General features: G+C 40.1%; 2 protein-coding genes across 2 annotated transcripts in view; both read left to right on the top strand.

Moving 5' to 3' along the window:
• The first annotated feature begins 5172 nt into the window (after positions 1-5172).
• LOC115528822 (zinc finger BED domain-containing protein 1-like) lies at positions 5173-7013 on the top strand. The gene is made up of 2 exons (XM_030337164.1): positions 5173-5814; positions 6037-7013. The coding sequence occupies exons 1-2, from the start codon at positions 5312-5314 to the stop codon at positions 6692-6694; spliced, it is 1161 nt and encodes a 386-aa protein (XP_030193024.1). The 5' UTR covers positions 5173-5311; the 3' UTR covers positions 6695-7013.
• Positions 7014-9102: 2089 nt separating this feature from the next.
• Positions 9103-27006, top strand: part of LOC115528784 (galaxin) — a 36691-nt gene continuing 18787 nt past the window's right edge. Inside the window, exon 1 of the mRNA XM_030337090.1 lies at positions 9103-9317. The gene's annotated coding sequence lies outside the window, so the exon portion shown is untranslated. The remainder of the gene's footprint in view (positions 9318-27006) is intronic.

Below are 27006 nucleotides of genomic sequence, written 5' to 3'. Positions count from 1 at the left end.
GAATTTGGTGCGATCGATTTGAGGCTCTAAGTTATTTTCTATCTTATTTGAGGCCTTTCTCTCTCCTTCACTTGAAAAAAAAGTTTGATCAACAAGCTGTTTTTTCCCATTTACCGTTTTTCTGAGCTTTTCTTTTTAACCTTTTTCTTAGTAAATACCTACACACGTCGTATGGGTAATGTCAAAAAGGTTGGCTGACTAACTTGTTTGGCTCATTTTACTATTTATTTGAACTGAAATAAAAGTTTTCTTTGTCTTTAATTCTCTGCACCAGAGTTCACCAAAATTGCTTATTTAACATGTTCAAATCACACATTATTTTGCCTGCTAAGTGTCTGCATACCCCCCAGAAAGTGGGTAGTTGCGCCCCTAAAATTATCAATCAATCATCTGTCTGTAGCTACATCACAATGTCAAGTCTGGCATTTCAGAAGTTATTCAAATGTGTGTTGGCAGCTGGTAATGCCACACCTTGCTTCTTTAAGCCACAGTCACTGTTTGCAGTGAAAAAAAATGTAGAGCAAGAGATAGAGGCTGTTATAGAAAAGCATAGAACAAGTGTAATTCTCAGAAAGGGCTGTATCAACCGTACCAGTCCTGAAACCATATTAAAAGGCATGAATTTGGGGAATAAAGGGCAAGTCAACAGTAACCAACTCCAAAAGTGGAGGACAGGATGTTGACCTGAGGAGAGAAATACACAAAGGTAGAGATAAAATCAACATATTGAACTCGATGAAGACTAAAAGTGTGCCACAGTAAACATACAGAATTGTTGGAATACACAAAGCAACAATCCATACAAGCTAACAGAATACAGACGAGTGAGATTGGATGAAGCGATCAATGCACTAAAAAAGGACTTACTGGCACAAAACTGTGACATAATATACCATAAAAGAGACATTGATAGTGCTTATGAAACATTTATTACTTTGTTTAAGTCACTTTATAATAAAAACTGTCAAATAAAAGAATATAACAGAAAACAAATAGATACTAAATGTCCATGGATTAGAAAAGGGATTACAAAATGCCTGCAAAATAAAAATATGCACAATACAGAGGTTTCATAAGACAGAACTAAAGATTCAGAAAATAAATACAAAAAGTACGAGAATAAGTTAACTAATATTATAAGAGCAGGCAAGAAAGATTATTATAGGAGAATTATCCATTCTCCAGTATGCACTTTGATACTGGGAGGGATTTTGAATATAATTTACTATAAAACCATACAGTAAAATATCTTGATATGTTATATAGTGATAGTCAGGATCACTCTTTACAGGAATCCATTGAAAATATTAGCAAACCTCTTAAGGAATAACTTAAATACATTTTTGAAATTGAGGAAATTATCCATTCGTCAGTATGCACTTTGAGAGTGGGAGGGATTTTGAATTGAATTTATTATAAAACCATACAGTAAAATGTTTTGATATGTTATACAGTGATAGTCAGGATCACTGTGAACAGGAATCAATTGAAAATATCAGCAAACCTCTTAAGGACCAAAAAAGACCAAAAAATATTAACTTCTATCATAGCAAATAGACTTAAGGACATCCTGCCAGACTTAATTGATAGTGACCAAACTGGTTTTATCTATAATAGATTCCTATCTGACAATGTAAGACGTACTCTTGACATAATTGACTTTTCCCAAAAATATAATAAGGATTTACTACTATTAACACTAGATGCGGAAAAAGCTTTTGATAGAGTACTGTGGCCATATATTTTCAAAACAGCAAAAGCATTTGGATTTCACAGCAAGTTCATCTCATGGTTAGAATTAATATACAAAAACCCAGTTGCTCAAGTGAGAGTCAATGGCACCCTATCAAGACGCTTTCAAATTCATAAGGGAACTACACAAGGGGACCCAATGTCAGCGCTGATATTTGCTATGTGTATGGAACCTCTTGCTGAAGCAATCAGGCAACAAGACAACATAAAGGGTTTAACTATAGGGCAGGAATGTCATAAATTAGCATTGTATGCAGATGACATTATTTTATATCTTACTTCCCCTGAACACTCACTCCCAGAACTAATGGAAACAATAAAAGAATACAGTGACCATTCAGGATACAAAATTAATGAAAATAAATGTGAGTCTATATGCATTGGTAAACAATTGACAGATTACTCTAAAGGAAACCTCAGATTTAAGTGGAACCAAGATAAACTGAAATATTTAGGAATAATAATCCATAAAGATTTAAGTAAAGTTCACGAAGTTAATTATCAGAATCTAGAGAACAAAATCAAACAGGATCTGAACAGGTGGAAAACTATACCGAACTCTCTTTTTAGTAGAGTAGACACAATTAAAATGATGGTACTTCCACAATTCCTTTTCCTTTTTCAGAACCTGCCAACATCAATTCCTTCTCAAAGTTTTAAAAGATGGAATGGCATAATAACTAATTTTATCTGGAATAACAAAAGGAAAAGGGTCAAATTCAAAACATTAATAAAATCGAAAGAACATGGTGGACTAGCACTTCCTGACCTCCAAACCTATTTTCATGCCACACAAATAAATAACATAATGAAATGGACTAATGATAATATTAAAGCAAAGTGGCTTCCGATAGAAAAGGAACAAACTCCATTTTCAATAAAAACATTACCATTCATTGATAGAAAAGATATGACACAACTGAAAGGACAAAAAAGATGGATTAACAATACTTTATGTACTTGGAAACAAATTTGTAAAAAACATGATATAAATAAGGAATTATTCTATCTTAGAGAAATGGCATGGGATCCAGATTTCAAACCAAACAAAATGGACAATGTCTTAAAAGTCTGGTCCTTAAAAGGACTACAAATATATTCACAAATAATAACTAAGTATGAAGTAAATCCCTTTGATGTTATTTTAAAGAAATATGATCTAGTCCAGTCAAATTTCTACAAATATTTACAACTTAGAAACTATATAAAAACCTTTCAAAAAAGAGCAGGCACTCATGAGCAGCATCCCTTAGTACAATTTATGATTAAAAACTATAATATTGACATCAAGAATACACTTTCTAAAATATATAAAATACTACAAGAAAACAATGAAACACAAGACACTGTGGCATTGAAGTGGAACTTAGAATTAGAGGGACAGTTAAAAGAAGAGGACTGGGAAAACATTTATGGAACAATACATAAAACAACAAACTCTAGGTTTTGGAGGGAGTATGCATGGAAAATATACACAAGATTCTTTATCACACCAAAAATACAATCAAAGTTTAAGACATCAAACTCATCAGAGTGTTGGAGAAACTGTGGGGAAAATAATGCAGACCATTCACATGTTTTCTACTTTTGCCCATCACTAAATACCTTCTAGAAACTGATTACAAATTCTATTTCGAATATTTTCCAAATTAACCAGGTACCTGAACCAAAATGTTTCATTCTAGGTGTAACACCGGATGAACTCATATCAGAAAGAGACAAATACTTATTTAGGATACTTAGGATAGCAGCAATGAAACAAATAACAAGGAACTGGCTAAAACCTACTCCACCATCTTTTAAAAACTGGAAGTCAAATATAAATAATATTTTAGAAATGGAAAGAATAACCTATATAACTAGAAATCTAGAAATTGAGTTTTTGAAACGATGTAATAAATGGTTAACATATATGGATTATAATTAAACTATTATTATTAATATTCTGAAGATAGTCGTGAAGAGCTGGAAGAGTTAACTTGTGTATATATATATACTGTATGTGTTTTTATTTTATTATTATCTTATTATTATTATTATTATCTTTTTTTATATGTAGTATTGATTTGTTTTGTTTATTTATTTATTTTTTCTATTTATTTACCTATTTTTTTATTTTATTTTGTTACTTATCCATTTATTTATATTGTTTACATTTAAATAAATATATATAATAAAAAAAAAAATTAAAAAAAAATGTTTGTAGGAAGATGTCAATGTAAAAATAACTCATGATCCTACAATAAAGTATAAAAAAAAAAAATAAAATAAAAAAAAATATTAGCAAACCTCTTAAGGAATAACTTAAATACATTTTTGAAATTGAGGAAATTATCCATTCGCCAGTATGCACTTTGAGAGTGGGAGGGACTTTGAATTGAATTTATTATAAAACCATACAGTAAAATGTTTTGATATGTTATACAGTGATAGTCAGGATCACTGTGAACAGGAATCAATTGAAAATATCAGCAAACCTCTTAAGGAATAATTTAAATACATTTTTGAAATTGAGGAAATTATCCATTCGCCAGTATGCACTTTGAGAGTGGGAGGGACTTTGAATTGAATTTATTATAAAACCATACAGTAAAATGTTTTGATATGTTATACAGTGATAGTCAGGATCACTGTGAACAAGAATCAATTGAAAATATCAGCAAACCTCTAAAGGAATAATTTGAATACATTTTTGAAATTGAGGAAATTATCCATTCGCCAGTATGCACTTTGAGAGTGGGAGGGACTTTGAACTGAATTTATTATAAAACCATACAGTTAAATGTTTTGATTAGGGCTGTCAAAATTAACGCGTTAACGCAGGGTGATTAATTTGTGGAATTAACGCATTAATTTATTTAACGCATTAACGCATGCGCAAAATGACCCGCCCAATATTTCCCGCTCCAGCACTTGCCGCCGCTATTTGCCGCCGCTATTTGCCGCTCTAGAGTTTTGACTGAGACCCAAGATGGATACTGAACCGAAAGAAGTTGTTGGCCCTTTGGATGGAAAGTTTGAATTTAAAAAAAACAAAGATGGAACACTTAACAAACAAGCAGTGATTTGCACACTCTGCAAGAAGGAGTTTTCGTTTCACCGAAGCACTTCCAGCCTAAAGTACCATATCAACGCTAAGCATGCGTTTGTCGGCTCTTCAAGTTCTGGGGCAAGACCAGGGGGCTTAGTTCAGACAACGCTCACCGAAGGCCGTGCATTAAGTAAGTCTATTTCTGAGAACTTGACCCAAAAAATTGCCAAATGGATTGCAAAAGACTGTCGGCCGATTAATATTGTCGAGGACAAGGGCCTCGCGGAAGTGTTACAAGTTGCTTCACGCGACGCATTCTACAAGCCACCGTCAAGAGGCACAGTTATGACTAAAATCCACGACCTCTACAAAACGGAAAAGAAAAAGAAAAAAGAGGATTTGGCTGTAGCTGACTATGTCGCCCTGACAGGAGACCACTGGACCTCTGTGAGTAACAACAATTACCTGGGTGTAACTGCACATCATATCACTAAAACATGGGAACTGAAGTCGTTTGCGCTAACTACAATGAAAACAGAAGAGCGTCACTTTGCAGAAGCATGTGCAGAGCAGTTCCTAACAGTAGCACGCAAGTGGGAAATAGAAGGAAAAGTCACAACTATAGGGACCGACAGCGCACGCAATATGATCGCTGCGGCTAGACTTTTGACATTTGAGCACATGCCTTGCATAGCTCACATCCTACAGAGAAGCATCACGGTGAGCCTCTCTGACAGCGGATTTGTGCATGCATTGTCCAAGTCTCGCAAAATTGTGGGCCACTTCAAACACAGTCCGGCAAACACCGCGGAGCTTCAAGCACAACAAGCTGCCCTTGGACAGAAGCAGGAGCCGCTGGTCCAGGACGTTCCAACACGTTGGAATTCGACGGTGGATATGGTCAAGCGTCTGAACCGCAATCAAGCAGCAATAAAAGCAACCCTGGACCAACAGCAGCACAAACTCATTATGCTGACACCACCAGAATGGGACAAGGTGCAAAGACTTGAGACTCTTCTAGAGCCCTGTCGGTAAGTAATCCACATATTAATTATTAATAGGCCTATAGTTTTTAATAAAATGTAATTAATTAAATTGAAATTATATGTTACCTTTTTGTAAACTACCAACTTCTGTTGTAATAACTTAATGATGTGTGTGTGTGTGTGTGTGTGTGTGTGTGTGTGTGTGTGTGTGTGTGTGTGTGTGTGTGTGTGTGTGTGTGTGTGTGTGTGTGTTTCATTCAACTGCAGGTATGTAACTGAGATCCTGGGTGGGGAGGCCTATGTATCCTGCTCTGTTGTACTGCCTGCCCTCTGCCACTTGCGTCGTGTAATGGAGGTCTCTGATGAGGACCCTGCATATGTGGTGCGATTTAAGACGGCATTCAAAGAAGACCTAGCCTCCCGCCAAGAAAAGACCAACAACGCATGGCTCAAGCTTGCAACGGCCCTGGATCCACGCTTTAAAGACTTGAAGACCCTGCCCAAGAGTGAAAGAGAAGAGGTGTGGACCACACTGGGAGGCATGCTGCATGAACTATCACCAAGAAGGTCTCCACAGACTTCTGAAGATGGGCCACCCAAGAAGAAAATGAGCCTGCTCCTACAAATGTGCTCAGATTCAGATTCTGATGAGGAGGTGCAGCCTGGCAGAGACATACACAGGTACAGGGCAGAGCCCTGCATTAGTATGGAGGACTGTCCATTGCAGTGGTGGTCTGCTCATTCAGGAGCCCATGACAAGCTGGCCCTGCTGGCTCGCAAATATCTAGCGACTCCTGCATCCACAGTTCCATGTGAAAGACTCTTCTCAGTGGCAGGCCACATCGTGCAAAAGAAACGGTCAGCCTTACTTTCAGAAAATGTCAACCAGTTAGTTTGCCTCAGCAACTGGCTAAAAGAAGAATAGCCAAGAGAGACACATTTTATTGTACGAAGGTGTGGTAGTTTGTTAATTTAAAAAAGGGAAAATGTTCAACCAATGTTTAACCATTCTAAACTTAGCAATGGCTAAGATGCCCATAACGTTTGGGATGACTGTTATCTTTAAGTTTGATTAAAAAAATAAAAATAAAAATGTTATATGCTCATAGGCATTGCAAAGAGACTGGCACAAAACAAAAATTGAAATATGGTGTGGTATGTTTAAGTTCGATTTTATTTTTCATTATTAATAACACCATCATCTGGATTCTTTCATGAATAAAAGAACATGCTAAATGCCTATATATCCACCTTCTGTCATTTATCTTTCCGTTCCTACAACAATATACAGAGAAATTCAGAAATTCCGGGCATATTTATGAATGGTAATTAATCGTGATTAATCGTGATTAATCCACAGCTACCCTGTGATTAATCAGATTAAAAATTGTAATCTATTGACAGCCCTAGTTTTGATATGTTATACAGTGATATTCAGGATCACTGTGAACAAGAACACATTGAAAATATCAGCAAACCTCTTAAGGAATAATTAAAAAAAAAATTGAAATTGAGGAAATTATCCATTCGCCAGTATGCACTTTGAGAGTGGGAGGGACTTTGAATTGAATTTATTATAGAACCATACAGTAAAATGTTTTGATATGTTCCATATTGATAGTCAGGATATTTCTGAACAAGAATCCATTGAAAATATTAGCAAACCTCTTAAGGAATAATTTTAATACATTTTTGAAATTGAGGAAATGATCCATTCGCCAGTATGCACTTTGAGAGTGGGAGGGATTTTGAATATGATTTACTATAAAACCATACTGTAGAATGTCTTGATATTTCCCATAATGATAGTCAGGATCACTCTGAACGAGAATCCGTTGAAAATATTAGCAAACCTCATAAGGAATAATTTAAATACATTTTTGAAATTGAGGAAATTATCCATTCGCCAGTATGCACTTTGAGAGTGGGAGGGACTTTGAATTGAATTTATTATAAAACCATACAGTAAAATGTTTTGATATGTTATACAGTGATAGTCAGGATCACTGTGAACAAGAATCAATTGAAAATATCAGCAAACCTCTTAAGGAATAATTTGAATACATTTTTGAAATTGAGGAAATTATCCATTCGCCAGTATGCACTTTGAGAGTGGGAGGGACTTTGAACTGAATTTATTATAAAACCATACAGTTAAATGTTTTGATATGTTATACAGTGATATTCAGGATCACTGTGAACAAGAACACATTGAAAATATCAGCAAACCTCTTAAGGAATAATTAAAAAAAAAAATTGAAATTGAGGAAATTATCCATTCGCCAGTATGCACTTTGAGAGTGGGAGGGACTTTGAATTGAATTTATTATAAAACCATACAGTAAAATGTTTTGATATGTTCCATATTGATAGTCAGGATATTTCTGAACAAGAATCCATTGAAAATATCAGCAAACCTCTTAAGGAATAATTTTAATACATTTTTGAAATTGAGGAAATGATCCATTCGCCAGTATGCACTTTGAGAGTGGGAGGGATTTTGAATATGATTTACTATAAAACCATACTGTAGAATGTCTTGATATTTCCCATAATGATAGTCAGGATCACTCTGAACGAGAATCCATTGAAAATATTAGCAAACCTCTTAAGGAATAATTTTAATACATTTTTGAAATTTAGGAAATGATCCATTCGCCAGTATGCACTTTGAGAGTGGGCGGGATTTTGAATATGATTTACTATAAAACCATACTGTAGAATGTCTTGATATTTCCCATAATGATAGTCAGGATCACTCTGAACGAGAATCCATTGAAAATATTAGCAAACCTCTTAAGGAATAACTTAAATACATTTTGAAATTTAGGAAATTATCCATTCGCCAGTATGCACTTTGAGAGTGGGAGGGATTTTGAATATGATTTACTATAAAACCATACAGTAAAATGTCTTGATATGTTCTATATTGATAGTCAGGATATTTCTGAACAAGAATCCATTGAAAATATCTGCAAACCTCTTAAGGAATAATTTTAATACATTTTTGAAATTGAGGAAATTATCCAATCGCCGGTATACACTTTGAGAATGGGAGGGATTTTGAATATAATTTACTATAAAACCATACAGTAAAATGTCTTGATATGTTATACAGTGATAGTCAGGATCACTCTATACAGGAATCCATTGAAAATATTAGCAAACCTATTACGGAATAATTGTAGTACAGTTTTGAAATTGAGGAAATTATCCAATCGCCGTATGCACTTTGAGAGTCTATAGTGATAGTCAGGATCACTGTGAACAAGAAACCATTGAAAAAAATCAGCAAACCTATAATTTCCCTCATGTTTAACCGTTGCACGGGGTATAAAAAACTGCTTTCCCATCCATTTTGGCCTAGTCGGGCACCGTACCGTAAGTGCAGTAATAGATGCGCAACAGATATTAAGCGGCGGCTGGCTTGACGGGGCTTTTCCAAAGTGCGGCTGGCGTGACCGCAGTAACAAACTGCATACACCCTACAGCCACTCTCTCTGAAGGACCACTGAGGAGTCCTACGTGCAGACACCGGGACAACCAAGGTAAGCGGCTCACTAACCGACCATGGGCACCTGGTTCCTGTCAATGCAGGGTCTCCCGGCTGTCTTATCATTCGGAACCAGGTTCCCTTTCACACTGCTACGCGCGTTACTTTTTTGGCTTATGCGCCCCGCGGTGTTAGGTGTTCGGTGTTTGGAACCCAATGAACTTAGTTAGAAGTGCATGTGGTAGATCGACAAGAGCCGGACTCTTACGATTGCTTTCATTACTGAATAAACAAACATCACTTCACTGAAAAAAAAAAATAGTAGCCTATGACTAGGCTACGCGTTGTCCCCAAAGGTCTGGTAATGGCATTTAAGTAACATCCTTTTAGTTTCATAAATTAATTGAAGTAAATGTCTTCGACTGCTAAGCTACTTTATTTAAGTTTCGAGTTGGTAAGCTATCTAAGGATACTACCAATGCTTGTGATCCCTATGACATGGTTATTACGGTTATTTAAAATGACATGAGCCTGCGAGAACATCTGCAGGCTGTTAAAGAAAGCGCCTGCAATTCCCTCACAGGCGCCCTGCGTAAACTTTACGCAGCGGCCCAACCGGGGCTACCCTAAGCTCACCTCCTGTCGACCACCGTTACAATTGCCCTTAAAATGCAATTTTAATAAATCAACGTATAAGCCAACGACGATACACAATAAGGAGATTTAAACATTTGTTTCACAGGTGATTTAAAGGTGTGTTTCACAGGTGATTTAAACCTTTATTTCACAGCGTATCAACAAAGTATTGTTACGAGCATCGTTGGCAGGGTGAAGGGACGCGAGCGGCAACCAGGAAGCTTTATTAATGGAGCTTGCATGTAGTGACGTCACATCGCAATGACCGCATCCATTCGGAAGCATGGGAATGTTATGGGTAGCAGGGGTGTTGCACAATCTGCTCAAGTACGTCCCTTGTGTATGGAATTACAGGGAAATGGATTCAAAGATCGAGACGGTGCCGCTAGTTCCCGCAGGAGAGTTGTCATAGGCAGATGCTGTGTCTGGAAAATTAGGGACACATTTACGTTTACGTGTAAATGCCTGCAAATAAACATTGTAAATAATATAATGATATATGGTTTTAAAATGTTTCCATTTTTTAAATAACAGAAACACCACCTTTCTTTCATTTGTTCAATTTGTTCAATAATACACACTTTGGTTAGAAAAATATTTATTTTGGATATTGAAAGAAATGCAAGTTCTTCATGGTATGTTTTTTGCCTTACGTCTATTATGTAACATATTCTTGAGGGTTCTCTGTATTTCCTCGTGACACTTGTACCCGCACAAGTTCAGATGTGGGTGGTGGCTGTACCGGGGCAGGCAGGCCGAGCCGTCTTGGGTCATCAAGCCTCATAACAATGCTGTTTGCCAACGCTTGTAACTAAGAAAAAAATACAAAGCAATCTTTTTACAAACATGTTTACAAGCGGGGAACTGCACCAAAGGTATAACATGGCTAAAACTATAATGGAGGTTCACGTAACGTAACAGTTATGCTACCGACGAATATGGGACTCTCTAAATCGACGCCACTTCGACCTGGGCGGGACTTTACGTCCTACGTCACTCGCTATGGGTGTGCATATGTGCGCGTAGCCGTTTGTCTCAGGGCTCTGTGCACGAACTGCCTTGCACTATTTCTACAAATGACTTACTATTACTAGCGATTAACATCACGAAACAACACGAACTAAGCTAACATTCGACAATAGCCATACCAGATAACGCCATATCAGCTAACCCTAACTATTTCTATTAAACTCTGAACCATTTTGCAACAGGCAACTGTGTGTTGGTGCGTCTTATTGCTTCCCACGTCTGCGTCTGCGTCTGCATCTTTCCCACTCCTGGCTAATAGTTTCAGCTTTTGTACTGTATATCAGAAATGATCTCCCTGTACCACACTGCTGACTTGTTGATGTTTTGTGAGCACTCACGCATTTCTGTAGGTATCTTAAGTTTCCTACTGGAGTCATCAAAACTTAGGACTTTGTTATTGTAAGAAATATTGTGTTGCAAAAACACTTTGTGTCTTACCCTTAAGGTTACCCTAACCTTAACCCCAGTAACATTTCTTCATCATAAACTACAAGTTACGCAAAATGGCATACAAACATCCAGTCTAATATGAAAGAAAAAAGCTAGCTTCATTAAGGAATCAAACCCCGTGTCCCCGCGTTAGTGAGTTGCGATTCAAGATTTAACCACTTGACAATTTTTAAACTTCGATTGCCTAGAAATTGTAAAGACAGTGATGTGTGTACATTGTGCGAGTATCCGTCACTCGCGATGTGTGTGCAGTCCAAAATGAAAGAAAAAACCTTGCATCACTAGGGAATCGAACCCCCAATCATCAGTTGGTCGTTGGTAACTGTAAACAAAGAGATCGCATTTTGTTTAACTGCTAACTAACAAACGGGTTTATGCGTTCACTGAAAAAGATTATGGAAATAAAAGACCTCTTTTCCATCAGAAAAATCATCAGAACCGTTATTACCAACCCATAGACACTAAAAGCCAAAACCTTTCTCACATGCACACCCATCGCGAGTGACGGCTACGCGCACACATGCACACACCCATAGCGAGTGACGTAGGACGTAAAGTCCCACCCAGGTCGAAGTGGCGTCGATTTAGAGAGTCCCGACGAATATGTGCTAACTAGTGGTGGATTTAATGATTGGTTTCCCTGACCCAGTTCGCGTGATTCAGTTCGCCAAGAGGAGTCGTTCCCGAATCGTTCGTTCGTTCGTTCGTTCAGTTGAGTTTCCGGTAGCACTAACTCCACCGCGTCTGACTGACTCAGCTGAGAACCGTGCAATGGCGTGCATTCCATGATGCGATTTACCGCTACCGGAAACCAGGCTGAACGAACAAACGATTTGCAAACGACTCCTCCCAGTTCAGCCGAGTTTCCGGTGAATCGATTCACCGGAAACTCGACTGAACTGGGAGGAGTCGTTCGCGAATCAGCATAGTTTCCGGTAGCGGTGAATCGCATCATGGAATAGCATTGCACGGTTCTCAGCTGAGTCAGTCAGACTCAGTGCTGCCGGAAACTCAACTGAACTGGGAGGAGTCGTTCGCGAATCGTTTGTTCATTCAGCCTGGTTTCCGGTAGCGGTAAATTGCATCATGGAATGCACGCCATTGCACGGTTCTCAGCTGAGTCAGTCAGACTCAGTGGAGTTAGTGGTACCGGAAACTTATTCGTTCGTTCAGTCGAGTTTCCGGTGAATCGAATGGTGAACGAGACGAACGAGAGAAACAAAGCGGTTCGGTTTGTTCGTCCTAAAGACTCGTTCATTTGAACCGGTTTGCGAACTAACGAGCCAACACTAGTGCTAACTAGCAGCTCTAGTGCAGGGTACTGCATTGTATGGCCAGCCGGACATATCACATGATATAGGCTATACAGTTGTGACCAGATTACTGAGACAAAATCCGGGGACATTTTCGGTCAGAGGCGTAAAAACCTTGAATACATTTAGCTTTGAAAAACTAAAACTGGGACACTGCCCTTACCATCCATAAAGCAGTTTCTCTCTCCCTATTTTCTCCTAAATTGCAAAGGAATTGAAGACCAATTAGTTTTTTCTCTCTGATCAAAGTAGCTGAGATCAAGAACATCCATAAAATCAGCTGTGATAAACAGGGATCAGCCAGACACTTCACCCAAACTAAGGCCTCCTCCTTACACTATAGGATCACAAGATTTGGGGAAGACTTTTATATGGAAAATGCCACAGTTCATGTTGAAGAACAACTTGGTTCTAAATTGGTTTAATCCGTTTTCCCTTAATGTTGGTGGAAATCAGCAAACAACTGCAACCTGGCATGATATGTCACCTTTTGTTGTAGAACATATGTCTTACTGTGAATGGTCCCTAACTTGAAATAATTAAATTATAAACTAAAAATTATAAATGAAGGCCAGAATACCTTACACCTGATTTACCTAACCCAATGTATTATGCGTGGGCAGCACAATAATGAGGAGGGAGGGACATGTCTCATGCCATGCACCGATTTACCTTTAGTTAATTTAATTAATTTACATGTAAAAGTGGGTGTGAAACACCAACTGGCTGAATAGATGCATGAATGCCATAAAATAATTGCGTACCTGTAGCTGCCTCTCGCGAAGTGGAAAATATTCTACCTCGCAGCTATTCCACCAATCAAAATACCTGAAATATGGGCATTTTAAACGGGCATTCTCTGGGCTGATCGCCACTGGTTCTGGCTGGCTTTAGCCTGTGCAATTAGGGGCGCAACCAGGGCCGTTGCAACAAGTCCTGGGCCCCTATACAAGAGGTACTGATGGGCCCCCCTGCGCTGAATTGTTGACGGGACGGGGCCCCTCCTGGGCCGTGGGCCCCTAGAATCGTCATCACCTTTCACCCCTTTACGACGGCCCTGGGCGCAACTATACGTGTCGTTTTCAACATTTGTTTTTTATTTCTTTCCTTTGTTCCAATTTTGGATTGAGTGAAAACCGGGGACAATTCCGGGGACAGCAGGAGTCGAGGAGAGGTCACTGAATACTGGGATTGTCCCCAGAAACCGGGGACGTCTGGTCACCCTACTATACACTCTTAGAAAAATCGGAGGCATTTGAATTGCGGTCTAGTGATCTAAATAAGAACCTGGATTCGGGGATTTAGCTGTATCTGTGGTACGAGACAGACGAACAACAAAAAAACCATGAAAACAAACGTGTTTGGTAGCGAGTACGCTTAGGGCCCTATCTTGCATCCGGCGCAAGTGACTTAGTCACTGGCGCATGTGTCGTTGCTAGTTTACAACTGGCGCAGAGCGCTCTTTTGCCACCTGCGCCACTCGCCGGTAAATTAGGGAATGATCTTGCGCCCCAAGGGGCGGTTCGGCGGAAGGAGGAGGCGTGTTCTGGCGCAAACGGTATTTTGACGTTTCTGAAAACCATTGCGCTACTGACCAGGAAATACCTGGTTTAAAGTCAGTGGCGCGTTGTTCAACCGCTATTTTAAGGGCGCATGCATACATGCGCATGCGATGCATACGGATTGCTTGTGCACCTCGCGCATACACTTTGCTTCTCTCATCTACCTAGCCGCACATTCTTGGTAAATTATTTGGGAAAGAACAGCTGATGCAGCGGTGATAAGATGTAGGCTACTTTTAAATCAATGCATCTGCAAACACCGTACAGCAAACACATATTTTCTTGACACAGACATCGTGTAGGCCTACATGCCCATAACTTTTAGGATTGATGAGTAGGCCTATTTGATCGTGAAAAGCATTGTTTTACCACGAGTGAGTGTTAAAAAGAATGAATGAATGCGGGCGCGCGTGTGTGCTCTGTAAGGCGCCCAGTTTCCAACCTCGAAATTTCACTTCATTTAAATTGAATTTGCATCGTATTTGTTATCCTTACCAGATGCCCGAACCACCTCAGCTGACTCCTTTCTAAGTAAAGGAGCAGCGGCTCTAATCCGAGTTCCTCACGGATGGCTGAGCTTCTCACCCTATCCCTAAGGGAGACGCCAGCCACCCTTCTGAGAAAACTCATCTCAGCCGCTTGTACCCGCGATCTCGTCCTATCGGTCATCACCCAACCCTCATGACCATAGGTGAGGATAGGAACGAAGATCGACCGGTAGATCGAGAGCTTTGCCTTGCGGCTCAGCTCTCTTTTCGTAACAACGGTGCGGTAAAGCGAACGCAATACCGCCCCCGCTGCTCCGATTCTCCGGCCAATCTCACGCTCCATAGTTCCCTCACTCGCGAACAAGACCCCGAGGTACTTGAACTCCTTCACTTGGGCAAACTAAACACGTAACGCATAATACAATCAATGGCAATGTCTATTACCGCGGGGACACATGCATAGGATAGCATACAATACTGATAAGAAACAATGTTTATAATGTATTGCGTATATCATTAAATAGAACCACAGTTACCGCATATCATATGTTATAGCCTATCATACGTTTTCTTTGCCGAAATTTATTTGAGGACTCAGTATATTCCATGTGTGAATTAGGCCATATTATTTGGCAATAAACTAAGCCATTTGCAGTTTGAAATTCTCGGAGACTGCAGACGCGCTGTCAAAATATCAACTCGTCCGATTCAAATGCGCTCATGGCTCTTAAAGGGGATGGGAGCTGGCACTCTCATTGGTTTGTTGCACGTTACGCCCAAACCACACCTACGGGTAATTAGGCTGCTTCAGACCAACCCTTTTGACACTTGCGCCGCGGCGCAAGCGTCATTTATCCGCCTGTAAAATAGCGATAGCGCCGTAGAACCGCCCACAAAGCTACTTGCGCTTTGCGCTTTCCCACTTGCGTTTCAGACCGTTAAAATAGGGCCCTAACACCCCAGCAAGCAAGCAAGCTAGAAACATACAGGGCTCCCAACAAAACGGTCGCGCAAACACATTTTTACCGTGACTATCAACATTTTTCTCCTCCGATTGGTTATTTGATTTGAAATCGAAAGGGTTGCGTATAAATTTATGAATCCCACTTTGGCCACGCCAAGACCCGCCCTACTCTGTCTGTGATTGGCCGGGTTGCATGCAAAATCAACTGGACGCTTAGGTAGCCTACGGTAGGGCTTTGACTCCGAACTTCGTGATTCAAATATAATTTGAATATCAAAAAATAAATCAAAATTCGAACGAATATTAGGCATCCCTTAATATTCGAACCTGTTATGGGCAGGCCAAGAGGGAGAGACGTCGGAGAACCCGACGCAATTTATTGATTATATTGGAATGACCACGGAAGAGGCAGTGAATGAAGTATTGATTAGACAGCGATTTATTAGAAACCTAATAAACCGTTGGAACGCGCAAGACCGGTAACCATAGCAACGCCGGTAAACAAACCTCGCAAAGCCCAATTCAGGGCTGAATCCGAATACTCATACTTATAGTATGCATTTTATAGTACGCCACAAATATAGTGCGTCCGAATGCTCAGTACGCATTGTGTAGTACGGAACACGTTTCCGAATGCGTACTACCGCCACAGTACACAACTGTAGGTCACTACGCTATCCAACATGCAACCGGAGTCTGGTAACGAACGAAGAAGAGACGGCTGACCTGACACTACCAACAGCGGCTTAGAAAGACGTCGTAGAAAGCCGAGAAAAAAAGAGACATTAAAAAGAGTAAAAGAGTAAAGTAAGTAATTAAGTAAAAATATACATTTTTAATTTAATAGCAAAGATGACAAGACGGAAAACAGGTAACTTATCAAGGTAATTTTGCCGGCATCTGAGGGGAGATACGTCATCTCCAAACATCCCTTGGAGTTTCGGCGGTGTTCGGAAGCGTTCAGTGGCGTTCTACGCATAGCTGTAGACCGTACTACACTGTCAAGTGTAGTACGGTGAACAGAAATAGTATGTACTAAGTATTCAGATTCAGCCCAGGTCTTACTGAAGGCATTTAATGGTCAAAATATTATTAATAAATATTCAAATATATTCGAATATTAATATTAATAAACAAACAAACTTCGATTATGATTTTTGGGCAAAAGTCAAAGCCCTGGCCTACGGTAGCCTACTCTCGCTGGGAGAATTTGAGAGGGACACAAAACAGCTTTAACCCTGACCCTAACCCTAACCCTTAAACCTAGCAGCTAATATCAAGCCAGTAAAAGCGTGGTCCATAATCCATAGAGCAGAATCAAAGATAGGGGTGACGTGTGTGATGGACCAATCAGAAATAGAGGCGGGCATGTCTTTTCGGGGTAGTGAGAAGACATAGGCTTTTTCCCAAAGTGAATCAAGCATGCTCAACGGCCGCCCATTTAAGGACTCTACGTCATAAGAAGCCGACAAGCACTGTTCCAATGTTGAGAACACTCGGAAATTCGTGCCCATTTTGCCTCCTTTATTTTTGAGAATTCCAAGATTTTTTTATCGATGGATCCTCAACGAGCCAAAATACCCACAATCCTATGCATTCACACACTACGCGGGGTATTTATATATTGTGTCTGGAAAGCAATAGGCCTACACATTGCTTTACACAAGTGAAGTTTTTGAACGTTTTCAGAAATATTTTGTGCCATATTGCTTTTTATAGATTAATCATGTAAATTTACCTTTGCGATTCTTTTCAAACGTTTTTGTAACGTAATATATTTTGCATGGATTGATTTGACAATTTCAACGATTAAAATATTAAAATATTAACCACTGGAACAGTATTAAAAAGCGGAAGCAGAGGCGCTTCCACAAGTCGTTTCAAACTCTGAACGCTACAAACACTAGGCAGCACTCTAGCCAGCACTCTAGCCTCATCTCCATTGGACGCGACAAGCAAGGAAGTGTTCTAGCAAGGTCACAGCCTTCACTTTGGGAAACAGCCAAAGTATGATTCGTAAATTCGCAAACAGGTAAGGGTTACGGTAGTAGTGGTTAGGGTTATGGATAGGGTAGTAGAGGTTAGGGTTAGGGTAGTAATGGTTAGGGTTAGGGTAGTAGTGGTTAGGGTTAGGGTTACGCACTTATCACTGTTCGCAGCGGAGGGATTACATTGTAATGAGTTGAAAACCCCTGCGTCAAATGGAGACACACAAGGATACTCTTTGCGTCAGCATTTAAAGGTCCCATGGCATGCTAATTTATGGATGCTTATATATAGAGGCATTATAAGTCTACGTCACTCTACGTCACTCCCTGCTCTAAGCGCATGTCATTGGCAGAAAGAGCCGCAAGCGACAAGAGCCGCAATCATGTCTTGTTGTGTGGTTGGTTGCACAAACCCATTTAATCAGTCCCTCCAGGCAGTGTCGGAGCCAGAATAATTTTATAGGGGTGGCCAGACTGGGACAAAAATTCACATAGTGGTGGCCACATAAATCTGAAACATGATTCTTGTCATTAAGCATCTAAAGTCAGCTTTACCTGATAGTATTAATTAGGCCTTTTCATACCACTGACATGGTTACCAGGCAGCGGAAAAAACTGTACTAGTTAATCTAACTATTCTAGTAGTCCCAGTCCCCAATCCCATTTTACTAAATTGATGCAGTTAACTTAAACATACCCATCTAGAGGGTACATCTAGAGAAAATAAGTCCATTATTTTAGTGTCTCATTTCGCCTAGGACAAAATCACTGTGAGCCAAAGAGTCAAAAATAAATGAATTGATGTATTTATTTACCATCTCTTAACAAAATAAATTGTACATCATTCAATTTGCATCAAATGTGAGTAATCACCACAGACAATACAAAGCCAGCCATTTGCCAGAACCAGTAGTTCACACGTCGGCCATATAAGTTATAAATGGAAACAAAAACAACCAATTTCCCTCCACTGAGGACTCTAATGTGCACAGGTCAAAGGTCAGATGGCGATATGTTGTGCTTGGTTTATATGACTAGGTCTATCTGTGAAAAAATAAATAACCCTAAACAATTGCATAAAAGAGAAGCCTAAAATGCTTAAACATGAAACTGAATTACATGAAATGGATTAAAAGGAAGAATGAAATATACATCTGAATAAATGTTGGTCTGCACAGATGCCTAGAGCTTTCTTCACTTTGAGGCATTAAAAGAACTTGATGCTGCTGCGTTGACTCAGAGAATAGTTAACATATTTGAGCGGTACGGCCTGGAATATAAACAAAATCTTGTTGCACAGGCATATGATGGGGCGTGAGTCATGCGCAGAAAGAACAGTGGCGTTCAGGCTCGCATGAAGGAGCTGGCAAGTAAAGCCTTCTATGTGCATGGCTTTACTTGCCAGCTCCTTCATGCGAGCCTGAACGCCACTGTTCTTTCTGCGCATGACTCACGCCCCATCATATGCCTGTGCAACAAGATTTTGTTTATATTCCAGGCCGTACCGCTCAAGTATGTTAACTATTCTCTGAGTCAACGCAGCAGCATCAAGTTCTTTTAATGCCTCAAAGTGAAGAAAGCTCTCTTTCACTTCTCCACGATAATAGTATTGTAGCACAAATAAAATCTGTTCCTTCTTATGAATGTCTTTGGTTTCTTCTGCCATAAGGGCAAAGACCTGGGACTCTTTCATTTCTTTGATGATGGTGGATCGCACCATCTCAGCCAACTTATCCAAAACCTCGTTTTGGATTTGATGGCTGGTGTATTTTGCATTTTGCACGCCATTCATTTTCTTTTCAACTACGGGGTCATGATTTGCAAGAAGCTCCAATATTGCAAGAAAGTTCCCCCTGTTGTCAACTTTCTCACTTTCCCCTATGGCCTCTTGGGCAATGTTTTGTGTGGCGGTTAACCATAACACCTCTGCAAAATTTTTAATGTAATGACGATTTTCTTGCACGAGTTTTGAGTGGTCCTGAGACAATATATTAAACAGAGAGGTGTTTTCTTGTCCAGCCTTCTCAAAATCTCTCCATGCCAACACTGCATTGCTGTGTGCCTCTGATTTTGCATGGGCAGCAAAGCCCCCATCCTTGTACATGGCCTTTTTCCAATTTCTAAACCCTATACCAGTGAAGGTAATTTCAGAATTTGGAAGGCCAAAGTGCCTACAGGCGTAACAAAACACAGCATCCTTGCACACATAGTATTCAATCCATGCGTGTTGCGCATACCATGAAGCATTGAAATTTCTTCTCCTATCACCAAATGCGGTCCTAGGAAAGTCTTTGACCTGTGGCTGGACGGGGGCATCCACTCTCGATCTAGAAATGTTTAAGACAAGAACAAGATCTATAAGCCATCAACCATGTCACAAAATATCTCTATATTCATCATGCACAACATGCACACTTATGAATGTGATTTATGTACCCGAAGGAGCCTCTTCCACCACAGGATTAGTCATCTTGTCCTGTTGATCATCCAGGCACGGTCTGATGACACCTGTCAGTGTAACCACAAGGTAAAAATATAGCTGGAGCAGCAATGTGGGGGTCAAGCAGACTAGGACTCCATGAACGTATTTTGGTGGACAGACATAATCGGTTAAGTGGCTACATGATGACCGTCTCAGTAGGAATGCGCGATATAAACGATATGCGATATGAACGATAAAAAATGGCCTACGATAGAGACTTTAGTTAGATTGCTCTATCGCGATAATGCATGTTTGACGCGATCTATCCATGACCCGCGAAATATAAAGAGCCACGAGCTGCAACCGTCTGCAACGCATCGTCCGCGACCCGTGAAATTTAAAGAGCCATGAGCTGCAACCGGCTGCATCGCATCATCCGCGACCCGCGAAATTCAAAGAGCCACGAGCTGCAACCAGCTGCAACGCATCATCCGCGACCCGCGAAATTTAAAGAGCCATGAGCTGCAACCGGCTTCAACGCATCATCGTCATCTAAGTAAATATGGCTGAAAGCGAAACGGAGGAGCTGGTGATTGCGCTCATTTCATGTTCATTCCAAAATTGTATGCGTTCATTTTGCACTTTTATGTTTTAATATCAAGTATCTGTGCACACACTTGGAAGATTTTTCTTTATTTAAAATAGTCATGCCTAATACTGGACGTATTTCCCTAATTCACAGTATCCGTTTCTTTATTAACAAGACACCACCAGTTTTAATTTCATTCAGAGAAGTATACGTCATTACACAGAAGATTTTTTTCTTTGTTAAAGTCTCTGCAGCTACAACATTATGTTGTATGATTACAGTTTTGCACAATAAATGATCTCAAAACGACATACTAAGTTTCTTTCTTTTGTTTCATACATTTAGCAGTTTGGCTTTCCTTAGAGTTTATGTAACCTGTTCTGAAATGGTTCTATTATGATTTATATATCGTGATATATATCGTTATCGCAATAGGTTGCAATGTATATCGCAATATGGATTTTAGGCCATATTGCCCATCCCTACGTCTCAGTAGTTTCACCTACAATGAAAGCTATTGAAAAATGATTATCACAATGAAAATACATTGAAGTTGCTTTCTAAGGACCGGAATAGACTTGCTGCTAACAACGCCCCCCCAAGGCGTTGATGATGCCCAATTATCATCGGGCATCACCAGGATAGGCTCATAAGCAGTATGAAATGTTATTTACAATGGGTAACAATGTGGGCATACTATTTACCTTGTGAAGTGCTAGTCATTGTCAATGTCTGAAACATACAGTTGTCATGGTAAGTCAACGGTCATCATGGCAAGTCTTAGTGTTTTTATACAGGTATTTTAAGTACATCAAGCACAATAATATATCATATAACACATATTGTCTGTGGAAGACAGAATTCTGAACACATGGAGAGCTTACAGTCAGAGTGAGTTGTACCTGTAGGTTTGTTTCCTTGAGAGATGAGGTAGTCTGACTCGCTCTCACTCTCAGGCTGCACCTCCCTCTCAGTGTCTATCTCCCTCACTCTCAACCTCTTACTCTCGTCCTGTCTTACCACATCACTGTCCCTTGTTTCCTGATTTGGCTTTCTGCTAAAGTATGAGGTAATTTTTCTTTTCATTCTGCCTGCCAGGTGAAGAGAGCAGATATATATCAACCACATCATTGAATAGGGGTTTAGATAATGCCCACAGGCAGCTTGCAAGATAACATACATAATTCTCATCAGAAATCTTCAATTGTGATGCAACAGTTATAATGAATCACTACATCAGTATTATTCTCAGAGCCTTATCTAGACACACAACATGGCGATTTGGAAACTAATAGTTTTCGCTTAGTATGCTAGCGCTAGTGAGCTTAATTACATTGCTAATTTAAGCAAAATCTTTCAACACTGTCGTTTTCAAAAAAATGAGCTTACACATAAAAAAAAAAACGTACTTACCTCACACTCTGTGGGCCGAAACCTCTTCCACATGTGTTAGATAGCCTCTAGAGTTGCATCCATCCATGTGGGATCAAATGGTAAAATGCGTCCTTAGGGGAACAACAGCTATGTTTTTTTTTTGCCACGGTCGTAGGGATGGCCAGCGCGGTGGCCGAAGTTTGACCAATGGTGGCCACGGCCACCCCTGGCCACCACGTGGCTCCGCCACTGCCTCCAGGATTTCGTGGGCCTTTTCTGAGATTGTTGCGGCCTGAAATGCCGTGAGCTTTTCCCAAAAGTTTTGATGAAAGTCGCTGTGTTTTTTAGGTTTTTGTTGCATTACAGTGCGAGAGGAAGTTAAAGTTGCGATAAAAGTTCCTGAAGTTAAATATTAAGTTATTGCTGCAATTAGTAGTAAGTAATTTGTTAAATATTATGTTATTACTGAAACATTAAAACATTAAAAGAACAAAAACACTGAGAAATGGTAATATGAATATTTGATTATTGATTCTTTCTGCGCTGGCAATTGACTTGGATGCAACAGCCTGTGTCATCGTGATCTGCCTCGTCGTCTGACGTCCTGCCTGCAGTTCTGCAATTCTGTAGTTATGTTTCGCGGAGGCAAAATGCTTATTAATGGAAGATTCATGCTTATGTTCCACCAAAATGTTGCATGCAGTGCAAAATAATTTCCCCTTGCTTTCATGTAGAATACCAGGATACTGCTTTTCGCGATTTCTCGCAGTTATTTTGGTCGGCAAGTGTGAAACTTGGACGCGCATATGCTGCATGAATGCTTGAATCGCTTGAACGTAGTAAACACGGAAGTAAGGCGGAAGGTAGTTTATCAACGTCAGTTCAAGACGACGCCACTGAAATTTGCGGGAAAGTTGCGGTGGTTGGTTAAAATTGTGGGGCCTGCCCGTAATTCCGACACCTCATTGTTCCGACGTCTCAATGGTCCGAAATATTTCTCATTAGATCGACATGCCACTATGCCGACGGTTCAATGTTCCGAAAACGGAACCCATTGGTCCGAAGGTCCGTTTGTCCGACATTTCAAAAAGGAGGCGCATTAGGCAGACGGTTCAATATGCCGAATAGGCCTACATATAAAGAGTTTTATACCTCGATCGCACTCTCGCTCTCTCTCGCTCTCTCTCACTCTCTCTCCAAAATACAACATAGGCCGACATATCACGTTAACGATGAATATTGGAGAGCTAAGTGACAACGCTTCACTTCATTTCGACCGGGTGTTTCAGCCCCATGGACAGAGAGCGTAGGTCTAATTCTCAACACACACACACACACACACACACACACACACACACACACACACACACACACACACACACACACACACACACACACACACACACGACGGTATGAGGTATAAGTTTGACTAAATCAATTCCAGCGAAATTATTTAGGCTAAAAGCCCACTGTAAACACAGTAAACAACACATATAGGCCCACACACAGCTACTAAAGATACAATTTTTATTTGTTTTTCACTCACCGTTTGACTTCTTTACCGGAAAAGTATTACTCCTTGTATATAGTGCGCTTCATAAATTCACCTCTTTTGACCGTTCAAGCCCACAGCAACAGTCTTGCTTGGTGAAGTGCACTGCTGGAACTTAGCCTATCGTCTTCTTTATTTTTGGTTTCATAATCACACATGTGGAATTGCGCCTTGGCCTATTCGGCGTATTGAACCGTCGGCCTAATGCGCCTCCTTTTTGAAAAGTCGGACAAACGGACCTTCGGACCAATGGGTTCCGTTTTCGGAACATTGAACCGTCGGCATAGTGGCATGTCGATCTAATGGGAAATATTTCGGACCATTGAGACGTCGGAACAATGAGGTGTCAGAATTACGGCATGGCACCAAAATTGTGACACCGCCCTGAATTCGCGGTGATTGGTTGATGTTGGGCTGAGGTTGCAAATCGCAACATCGCGAAATCCTGGAGGGTCTGTTTAATAAGACTGATTATCCCATTTATTCTACATCTTGCTTGCCAACATAATAAAATAGTTCAAATACTTTAATAATCATGCTTTTTCTTATTCTTATTGCATGCTTATTAAATGTATACTCTGTTTGAGTTCATCTCCCTCAAAAAGTAGTCCCCTTTAATTACGATCGATCAAACATGTTTTTGACACCTCGAAGGGCATTATCCCGCTTATACCACATGGTCACTTGCCAAGGAAAATAAATTTAGATCATTTTTTATATTTTCATGCGTTTTACAATCCAAATATAAAGTTTTTCACATAAATAGGACGGACCGTAGCTCCTACTTGGCGACGGGAGGTATTCTATTCCGCTGAGCTACGAGCCAGAGAGCTAACGTTATGGATTGTACATACTTATAATTCGATTTCGTCCCAGCCTTCATACCACAGATACTCTAGGGTCTATAGCAGGGGTGCCCAACCTTTTTTGACCCAAGATCTACTTTTCAAGTAGCCAACCTCCCGAGATCTACCAGCCTAGTGTCAACATTGCAAACCTACCTTCAAGCGGGGGGGGGGGAGGGGGCGTTGTATCGTGAACCTACGGACTTCAGTGGGGGTTTCATTCCGTCTGCGCACGGCACCTTCTCAACAATAATCAATAATCTTCCTCCCACTCAGGGTGAAAATGGTAGGTCTTAGCTCGTTTCCCCTCAGCCATGCCAACGTTTAGGAGTGTGTAACTACTGTTGACGGCTTTAAACTGCTGTTGACAGCGCATGCGCTACCGCGCGTATCTGTCCCGCGCAAATTTTATTTTATTTAAAAAAAATAAAAAAATCTTCTTTTTTTTTCTTCTTCACCCCTCGCGGTCGACTTGGGATCAGTCGGCGGTCTACTGGTAGACCGCGATCGACTGGTTGGGCACCCCTGGTCTATAGCATATAACCATGTTGTCTGATTACAGTTTAATTAATTTTTCACAATTTACCAGCTCTTGTTATGAAGAATAATCTCCTCGCCATTCATTTCAATGGGAATCGCGACGGTCTATACTTTCAACATAAAGTGTGCATATTTATAATTCAAAATTCGTCCCAGCCTTTATACCACAGATACTATAGGGCAAAGGGCATTGGTTCTCAAAGTGCGGCCCCCGGGCCAATGGCGGCCCACAGAATCATTCCTGGCGGCCCGCAATGACATACGGATGCAAGTACATTTTTTTATTTTTTTTATTATATCAATATTAATTTAAACAAAAATAAATAAATATAAAGAGAAAGGTCGACTCTCTCTAGCATTCAATTAAATCCTGTTACATTTGTTAGTTTTAATCTGACTGTACATTACTTTGAAAAGATGAACCTCAGTTTCCTGATTTAGACCTCGCTTGACCTCACTCCCAGAGGTCCACGTTGCAATATTTTTTTTTCACCACTGGGTTGATGATGGTGTTCCCGCCAATCTTTTTTCCTTTGGCGGTCCTCAGTCAAATTCTGGGTTCCTAAATTGGCACTCAGCTGTCAAAACTTGAGAACCCCTGCTATAGGGTCTATAGCATATAACCACATTTTCTGATAACAGTTTAATGTAACAGTAAGCTGACAAAATCGCTAATTAACGCCGCAACTGCTAAATTAACCACACAGAGATAACCATGGCAACTGGTCAAACAAATGTTATTTTTGCCATCTTTCTGCGCGCGCATCCGCCGTGTTGATAAACAAATAATCCCCCTATATAGTGCAGCAGGTTTATGGCATATTTCAAGAGAATTGTTCAAATTTATATACAAGCATGAATTTTGGCACAGATACTCTCTGAGGGTCACATTTGGGGAAAAAGGCGTTGGCCACTAGGGATGGGCATGATTAATCGACGATCGACTAATTGATCGTTAAGAATTTCGTTGATAACGTAAATCGATTAAACTAATGCAGTGTGCAATTAAATATTTACCACATGGGGGAAATATTTAAATTTGCGGCTCCTCCCCCGCAATAAACATCCCGCTTTGAACGGTTAACTCTTTACGCCTAGCAGCTATAAAAAGCTGTAAAAACTACAAAATGACTATTAATGCAGGCTATGTGGAAAATGTGCAGACTTTTGGCTCAGCCTGGCTCCGCCCTCTTCCGCTATGTAGCTAAGATGGCTGCCGTTGAGAACGAAAAGTGTACATCGCCACACACTTCGCGATTTGACCGTTTTCAGTACACTTATTTTCGCCCGATCTGAATCGGAACGCCCTACGTACTCAAACTTAGACCAGTAAGTACGGATAGTATGGATATTGGAACACGGCGATGTAATCATGAAAGGGACGAGGCCACGGCGAAGTCTGGTGTGGGACCATTATGATTTAAATAATGACTTCTTGGGGAGCACTATAGGCCTACCACTTAAGGTGAGGTTAGCATCGAAGCAGAAATAAAGAACTCTCTGAGCCACTGGATTGTGGAAAGTTTAGTATTTGTGCATCACGGCAACATCAGTCCCATCAGAGCGGGTGTTTTCGGCGGCTGGACTGACGGTCACCAGGCTGCGGTCATGTCTGACCCCAGAGCATGTCAACATGCTCATCTTTCTGAACAAAAATCCGTAGACTGGTTGGTTAAGTTATAACATGATTGTTTTTTTGATATTATTATTATTATTTTGGGCAGAAACTAGGGTTGTGTTTATTTTTAGTTATGTTTATGAGCACCGGCTTCGAGCTGCATGCTCCGTTGCTTAGAGCAGAGTAGCGCATAACTATTGAACGGATCTGGTTTAACTGAGTTGTTCATCTAATAATAAAGATCCCAATGAGGAAAACACACTGCATTTGTATTTTCATTTCATTTTGAATATAATTTTTAATTTTTTTTTAATGTAAAATATTAAACGATTAATCGACTAATTTATCGTTAATTCCCCCGACGATCGACTAAG

The sequence above is a fragment of the Gadus morhua genome, chromosome 16 (assembly GCF_902167405.1).
Source record: "Gadus morhua chromosome 16, gadMor3.0, whole genome shotgun sequence".
NCBI classification, from domain to species: Eukaryota; Metazoa; Chordata; class Actinopteri; order Gadiformes; family Gadidae; genus Gadus; species Gadus morhua.
This window is presented reverse-complemented; position numbering and strand designations above follow the sequence as displayed.